General features: G+C 41.0%; 1 protein-coding gene across 1 annotated transcript in view; it reads left to right on the top strand.

Annotated features, from left to right (window-relative positions):
• plxna4 (plexin A4) overlaps positions 1–9,175 on the top strand; it is a gene marked incomplete in the record, with an annotated part of 222,275 nt that overhangs the window by 30,275 nt on the left and 182,825 nt on the right. The window contains 1 exon segment of the mRNA XM_035677636.1: positions 6,047–6,229. Coding sequence (XP_035533529.1) covers positions 6,047–6,229 — 183 coding nt within the window.

Consider the following 9,175-nt stretch of genomic DNA (forward strand, 5'->3'; position numbering starts at 1 on the left):
TATATATATATATTTCTTTCTTCAGTTCTAATCATTGTGACTGGTTTTCGAAACAGTCCCCAGGGTGTCATACAAAAGGGAAGTTAAATCTACTTGGTGACAGCTCTTGTACTCTGTATTCAAACTGATTCAGTCAGAGTGCTGGAAAAAATGCTCTCTTTAGGAATGCCCTGCGGATGCCTTAACAAAATGACAAAGAGCACTGAACCCCAGCCATCAGAAATAGATTTACAATGACTCGTGTTCTTACCAAGACTATAAACTGCTTGTTTGATTTTAAGAAGAATAATTTCTTCGTTTAGCCAGTCTTCACACAAAATAATATGTCTGTTTATCATGGATATACATATTCCTCTCTCAGAAAACATGTTATTCCTATTCTGTTTTCCATGTATGTATATATTGGCTTCTCTTGTCAGCTCTTTATTTTAATGCCACACTGACTTGCCCAACATAATTTGCCCTTAAACTACTCTCTGGACAGTATACATTTCATACTAGAAGGCTTGTGTGGGCTTCTCTCTTCCTTTGACACTTTAAATCTCGCTCATTTTGTTTCTGTTTCCTGAAAAGCGCATCTGAAAGCACAAGGGCCCTCCGATGATGCAATTGGGTATACGGTTGAACAGTTTCCAAAACAGCTTTTGTGGAGAGGGAAATAGGAAAATGACTTATGGAAACAGGACACAAGTGCATTCCACATCTCACTGTGTGTGTTTACTTCATGGTGTGTGTGAGAGTGTGTTCTGTCACGCGTTGCTAGTGTGGTGGAGGGCACCATGGATCAGTAGTCAGACAGACTACGTCTTGGCACACTAGCCATTGGTCCATCTGATCACTAAATAAAAATCTATTGAGAAGATCATAACAATAACTTTTTTTTTTTCCACTGTCTTCAAAACCTTCTAGTTACCTGTAGAATCTACTATTTAAATAAACCCTCATTACAGTATTTATGAGCCAAATTGACTGACTTAGTCTGCTGACATTTCCCACCATCCCATTTGCAGTCTCAAATAGTACAATCCGTGGCCAGTTTATTTGGTACGCCTAGGTAAAACTAATGCAGTCTAATGTAACAGTCTTGAAATGCGATAAATCCTACCTTCATCCTCTTTGCTGAACATTTCAAATTGTATCTGGAAAGACATAAACACAGCTGTATCAAGCAACATAAAACCGTTTTATTCAGTCCAATTTGTCCTCTTCCATATAATAGTGAAATAAGATCTTGAGTCAAATATTTCCCACATACAGTAGGAAATAATAAATATGCAGCAAATGATTCCTTTAAAGGATTAAAGCATACATACTTCAGATGGCTTCCAATCAGTGTGAACTAAACATCCTGCATGTCTTGATATGTAGCTAAAGTAATGAATGCCGCTTTTGCAGATGCTTCCCTTCAAAGTGACTCACTGTTGCTGCAGGAGTCATACAGCCATTGTTTGAGCACAGTTAAATTGAATGTTGACATTATACCTTACAATGAACACTGGAAACCCACTTAATCATGACATAATTCTCTAGTGCCGCCAATCATCCTGACAGGTCAGTCATTTAGCACAGTAGAGGAAATACTGGATATTTAAGTGGCTAATTATGCAAAAAGAGCAACCACAAGGATATTTTATTTTTTTCATTTTACTCCTCTAGCCTTTCTTTGTACAAGAAGTTTCCCGATGTAATCACCAATAACTCTACAGTAAAACAATCTCATCATAAACGACAAATGTTGCACAAAGACTTTTTACACTAAAAAACAAAGCGAAGAATCAGCGTACAAAAATGGATTGGGCAAGAAAGTCACTGAAACTGCAACATGGAGTATAATAACTGCATTTAAAAGGAATAGCTGGAAGTGCTGGAAAATGGACTCTTTGGTGCCTCCAACGGTTAAGCAGTAACATGAAGTGAAATGTCTTTGTAGCTTAATGTGTGTCATTAACTTCGTGAACTTGCAGCCAATGGAACAGGCCCCTCACAACAGTGCAAGCCCAGATTAGGCCATACATCAGAGAGCGTTGGAGAGCGGATCTCTTTCAGTCCCCACTAATCGCATTGAGCAACTCTCTCTCTCTTTCGCGTGCGCCCACTGCCCCCTCTCTTTCTCTCCAGTCTGTATCTGCTGATCCCTCTGCACAGTCCAGAAGAGAGCTCTCTTTGTGCCGGTGCTGGCAGGCAAACAGAAGCAGAGAGATGGATATGGCTGAGAGTGACCTGATTCTGCCTCAGTGCCTGGCCTCTGTCCAAATACAGAGACTCTGCTCTCCTGTCCCTCTGTCTTTAGGGAGGAACCCCAGTCTTTCTCCTCTGTTGCTACACTGCAGGACGCTGGCTCAAATACCTACCAGACCTGAGCAAGAATTGAGTTTGTAGAGTCATTTAAGTTGTTTGTCAATGTTAAATCTAGTAGTTGTTCTAATTGTGCTCGAATGTTCAGATGCAACAAATGGTATCCATATAAGTAATAATTTATTTAAATCGTATATCTATGGCATGGAGGAGTTTGCAGGCATTGTGCATCATTCAATGTTTTCTTTGCTTTTCCACTTAAATTTAATAAGGGAAAAATAATAGTCAGGAGGTAAATGCCCAAATAATCTTATTCAAGACTAATGTGTAGGAATCACTGGCATTCAGCGGTGAAGGTGGAGATTGCAACCAACTGAATACAGCTCACCCATCCAAGTGTGTCGGAGAAACTACGGTGTGTGTGAAACTCGTGGAAGATTCCATATATGAGGTCCCACTCCCTCCCACCTTATTCTAAGGGGAGAAAAAAAAACATTTCTTATTTTCAGGTGATAAAATATACCTATGAATATTATATTCCATTTCTGCCAATAGATCATCCTAAATGTTACACACTGTACCCTTTTAAAGGACAGCAATCCTATGTGGTATACAATTAATCTATTTGCGTGAGCAGTTGGCGCCACTTGTATATTTCGTTCTTAATTGCTAATATCTTAGAACATTTTGTTGAGCCCTACAATGGTTCATAATTTGTGTCTGTACAGGGGTTAATCAAATCAAATCTGTGCATACAAGTGTCTCATGAATGTTTTCTTTTAATTCTTTCAATTGAAAGACGGAGAGAAAAGAAGATGACAAATCTTCCTCAAGGTCTACCTACAGTCAGTGTTTGCCAATGCTTGGACAACTTCTGAAGCAATGGCCAATGGAAGTTAAGACAGATGGGTTGATAGAAAGAGAAACAACAAATAGTAACCCTCTGAGTTTGAAAATGCATTAATGAGATGGGTTGAGAGAAAGAAAAGGGGGCATAAAATGTGATAGAAGCAGTGACAGCAGTGTCTTATTGGCAGGCAGTGTCAAAGGGTTTATTATTATTTGGTATTCTGACTAGAGACGTCTTTGGCATCACAACTACAAATGTCATGTTTTGGTGGTGGCGTAATGAAAATGTGTTTGCTTCCTGAAAGGGGGTGACAGACAGAAAGTATATTTCATTAGATTGCAGAATGCGGGACAGAGATGGTGGCAGTGATTGGCAACCAGCAGAAATAATATAGCATGTCAGTGACAAGAAATGAAAACACACACACACAGACACATTTGTACACATATGAAACCCTCCTCTTCTTAGACATGCATCACCCCTCACTTACACAGACCCACAAACGTGTTGACAGACACCGACAGATAATGTGAATTGATTTTTTAATGATGAAAACCACTTTTACTTTTTGGTGAAAGTGATTAATCTTGGGAGAAATGGCTGTACCTTTTATCTTTTGAGGTGACATTTAATCATCAAGGCCCCAAATACTCCAAAGTACTCCATTTTCCTTGTGATTGACCCTGTTAACCTTTGAACCCTGGGATGATTAGGCTCTTTTATAACTGATGGTAACACAGAGAGGGTTTATCTTTCTGTTTCAAAAGCAAGGTGGAAAAAACAGCTTTACTGTTGACTGGAGAAAACATGCATTAAGTGGACACTGGTTGAGATCAGTGTTGGCTTGTCATTACATCAGAACGGAAGAGGAATTGTGTTGTTTATGAATGGTTGTCTCAGAAAGGAAGGTAGAGTAACATTGAGAAAGCAGAGTAATATTTCACTGTGATTTCATAGAGTGACCCTGACTCCAGAGCACCATTAATCTAGCGGAGAGCCACCACACGACTTGTAGGACAGAGAGCACATTCTTGACAACAGCTCCTTCTGAAAAGGTCGGGGTGGGAGGGAGTGGCGGAGGGAGGAAAGGAGAAGATAGGGAATTGGAGGAAAAATTGTCCACTTTAATATGTTTTTGTTGTGCACAAATATTCCTCTTTGTTTACTCTCTTTGGCATCTCAGTCTCATTGTTATCTATCATCTTGCTCTGACTCCTTTTCGTCCTCATCTCAACCCTCTAACCATATGACACGATCTTGACCCAAATTCAGGTCATCTCTATCGATCACCGCTTCATATAACCCCCATGTTATAGCCTAAAGCTCATTGTGGCCTAGACCAGCCATGTTCCATTTGTCTAATGAAAGCAGACCTCATATTTCCTCTGTGGCTCAGTGTAAGGCTTCTGATGATGATGGTCTTTAGTGAAAGGTTGTGAGGAGACACTTGGTGCTTGCGAGATTGATCGAGAGCCCAGGGGGTGCACTTCCTGGAGGGGGAAAAAAGAAAAAAAAAGACATCAACTAAAAGGCCCTCTGCCCCCCCAGAGCATCCCACCTCTGACAGCTCAAACCACTAGGCAAGTGTAGATTTGAAATGGTTCGATAGGTTTTAAGCAGAGATCTTATCGGTGCATGTTCACCTTTTTCTTCTGAAGCTCAGACTTTTTGGTTCCATAGTAAGAGATTCCAGTGTAAAGCCCAGGTTATTTTCCAGCTTAAAAAAGCTTATAATTAGCTAGTATGAACCGGTGTGTGTCCAATCATTCATATCAGACCAGTGCTGTTCATGTATTAAAAGGGCTTCATTTGAACATCAAAATCAGTCAATAAGCCAATTGCTTTTTATCAAGTCATAACTGTAACATTAGTATTTCATAACTCACACTATCTCATCTTACTACTGACGTTTTCTATGCATTTTCCAAGAAAGTAAAGGAAGTGTCTACTGCACAGGCATTCCCCCCTACAGCAGCCCTCCACATTGCTAAGCTATTAATCAAGAGCAATGCCTGCTTCAGTCCTAAACCCAGTGTTTCAAATCTATCCATACACACAGAATAATGACCATCCACAGCACCATTATTCTCTTATCAAAACCCATAAGTCATTCTGCCCACAGTGACTGGTATAAATATCTGCCCGGCAGGATAAAATACTTGCATGCAAACACAAAATGCAGAGAGGTACAAAACATGAAACACACACATCTGTATTTAATCAAAAATCACAGCAGCATGTCCACAAGAAAGCATAACAGATGAACCTCCATCAGGAGTTGTATTAGAGTCTCCCAACTCTAATACCATTTTTATATGCATTGCGGTGATTTGCCTCAGTGTGACTATGCAGCACTTTTTTATTTTTTTATTTCACTCGGTTCACTTTGAATCATTTCACATTGAATATCTTGCCGCACTGGCATTTCTGCAGTTGCTGTTGCATGGGGTGGACGGTGGGGAATTGTGCCTGACAGAGCAGCCTCTGGCGCTATTACAGAGCTAGCGCCTGACTGCAGTCTTCTTCCATCTTCATCTCTCTCTTACTTGTTCCCACATTTGCCGTTTATTGCATGTGGACCAGCAGACGCACACAAGCATAGAAATACTCTTTCTCTCACAAAGTGTTTCTGCCCTGTCTCTATCCATATCTATCCCTGTATAAAAATACACTCAAACACAAAATATTGATTCATATTTTCATTAATCTTGATCTTGTTTTTTTGCTGTTTATCAGGTAAGTTGTGTTAACCATACTCAATACTGCTACCGGACTGTGGCATGTAGCTATATCCAAAAGCAAGAATTCATGAAGTGTCAGCCTAAGCAATTCCCTAATCTATAGTCAGAAACATTTCTATTTCCAGTATTGTACTAATCTCTCCTCCTTCCTCTGCTGCAGCTCTTGACCATTGACGACGACTTCTGTGGCCTCGACATGAATGCGCCGTTGGGCGTGTCTGAGATGGTGCGTGGCAAGCCTCTCTTCTCCGACGCTGTTGACAAAATGACCTCTGTCATTGCCTACGTCTACAAGAACCACTCGCTGGTCTTCGTAGGCACAAAAAGCGGACGAGTTAAGAAGGTAAGGAGCAGGAATATAGGATGAGGGGTAGCAGAGATGGCTGAATTGATGAAGAGAGATTTGGTTTCTCTCTTTTAGAATGTGGAGTAAGAGCTGGGAATTGGGGACTGCTGGATTGGAGGAAGGATAGTAGTAGTAGTAAGGCAGATTGACTTTCAGGCAAATAAGCTGAGTTGGTTGTATTTGCAGCAGGAAGAGGTGTGAGTGTGCATGAAAGAGAGGGATAGTGGAAGTGTGTATACTTCACTGTGGAGAGAATTTGTGTGTGTGTGTGTGTGTTTTGAGGAAGGGGGGGATCAGGAGAACCCCTGAGGGGGTTTTATTTCTAGAGCAAAGCCTATCTGGTATCTCTCAACATCCTCCTCATCCACTGCACCATATATCACACATACGCTTGTATACACCAGTATCAGGAGTATCCGCTGTACTTTTCCTTCACTTTGGACTTGTAGAAAATCCAGAGCCCTGGGGGCAGATTGTAGCTCACATCAGCATGTTGCAGAACTTGCTAGACAGCACAGATCAGCATGTTGCAGAATCGATTAGACAAAGTTTCTTATCAGTTTCTTGAGGCAAATTGAGGAATCCGAACAGGATTAAATACATCATTTATTAAGATATTTGCTTAGCTACAGCTGCTAGATTATTACATTATTAAGAAGTGGGCTCTAATGGCTTTGACATTCCCGTAAACCTGTGGAATTCTTTTTGCAGCTGGGAGTGACACCCATAGTGAACATCTTTGACCATTAATATCTATCCCTTGAAAAACATGTCAAATTATGTGTGACCGCAAAGGCCTTGGCTAAACAAGATTTGTCCCCTCAGAGTTGAACAGCACTGGATAAGCTGGGTTTTGGCGTGTTGTGGCTTCCACCTTAGACTTTCCTCATGCCCCTGTGCCCTCCCCCGTGTGGCAGCCCTTTTCTGGGCTAATGGGATGATGCACTGCTGCTAGGTGTGATAGAAGGGTCGTAGCTCCTGTGCTTTTTCTCTTGCTTTCTCCTACTTACACACACGCACAGCACAGGGCCATGACTGAGACCAATTGTGGGGTGGCTAGGCAAGTGAGCCTCGCAGGCCTGGGAAAACAGCATTACCACAGAGGGAAGGAAAGAGAGAAGGATGGAGTGAGTGAGGGAAGCAGAGGAAGGTTGAGCTGGATGAGAGAGATTGGACAGAGATGGACTATATTCCTGAAATGCATGTCTTTAAAGGAGAAAGACTGGTTGTTTGTATGTGGATGGTTGGAGGGATGTAAAACACAAATACAGAATGGAGAAAGTTAAGCAAAGAAGCGATTGAGGCCAGAACAAGCACCCAATGTCAAGAGGTGTTTTTCTACTGATCCACAGGCAGGCTGGAGTGCCGGTTTTTACATTGTTTGTTTTTGTTGATTATGGGCCCCTGCCTGTGTTTGTTGTTTTTGTTCCGCACAGGAGCAAAGTGGTTGAGGCAGCGGTTTTCCATTTTGTAAGACAATAACCAACATGTAGGCAGATGCTTCAAACAGGGGAAATCTGTAATCATATTTAATACCTACTGCTCAGCTGTGATGGTGAGTGCCAGTTAGGGAGGGGGAATTTAGTGGCTTGGAGTTTTAAAAGCATTTCAAGTTGTTTTCAGGGTTTTCTGAATATTGTTTTTGCTTCAGGATGTTTGAAACATTTTATTTTTTTCTTCGTGCTTTTCTTCTTTTTCCCCTTGGCCTTTCTACAGACATCCCTCAACAAACCACATATTGGCACTTGAGAGAATTGTGTTTGCTGGATTTTGGCATTGTTCTCATTCAAAGTCAACATGAATGAAGATCAGGTTGTGCACAAATGATATATTCAGGCAAAGAAACCCCACAAACCCATACCGTCTTTGACAAAAAGTGATCAATATCCTGAGTCAACAAAGGTACACACATGCACACACAGCCCCATTACAACCCAATCCTCCCCTCCCATGTACATACTTCCCCTCCCCCGTCGTTAACTGTATACCATTAGATGACATCACAGGCAATAAAAGACAACAACAAGACAATAAAAGGTCTGAGCTTCAGTCCACCTCCTTCATCAGTGACTTTATAACCCTGCAGCTAATGGATGTTGATTTATATACACTCCTCCACCTTACTTGTTCTGTCCCTCAAGCCCCCTCCTCCTCCTTTCTCTCACTTCTTCTCCCACTCACTCTATTCCACTCTTTCTGTTTTTTTTCTGTGTTATTTATGACCCTGTGACGAACACGTCACCCTAAATAAATATAAGCATTACGGTAAAAGAGAGTGGATGGACTTTAATGCAATAGTGTGTGTATTGAGTTAAATGTTAGTGTTTACAGGCTCACGTTTATGGCATCATGAAGTTGAGCTGGACAGGAAGCTGAGTGAATTAAATTAAATTTGCTTGTGAAATTGCTTTATGTTATGGGGGTGAGAGTAAAATTTAGCTAGTATAACGCGAGGCCTGTGGACCAGACTACAGACATGATTGTACTTCTATACTGATGAGGACATTAACATAATCCGTTCTCCAGCCCCTAAAGCTAACCCTAACTATCACAACTACATGCTTAACCTTAACTTCAACCTAAACTACAGATCAGCTTGAGCTGTCGAACGATATACGAGATGGCATCAGATAAAGACTTTGGCGATTAGGCCATTAACTTGAATTAAATTGAGTATCTTAATGTAATGTAGGCCCATGAAGTTGTAAAGGATTGTATAGTTGTTCTGAAAGATGAGCAGAACGATGTTCCTGTGGGCGCGGGACGGCCAAAGTGACTGGAAAGAAAGGTAGGCCCAGGAAGAAAACACGGAAATTCACCAATAGAGAACTAAAGGCAAAACACCAGAGAGATCTTTTTATATTGAACTTTCACCAATGCTTTTTTTTTTTTAAAGCAAGTCTTTACTCTCAAACAGTCCTTTGAAAAAATAAAGACCAGACA

The sequence above is a fragment of the Morone saxatilis genome, unplaced genomic scaffold (genome assembly GCF_004916995.1).
Source record: "Morone saxatilis isolate NCDOM2014 unplaced genomic scaffold, NCSU_SB_2.0 Contig10, whole genome shotgun sequence".
NCBI lineage: Eukaryota > Metazoa > Chordata > Actinopteri > Moronidae > Morone > Morone saxatilis.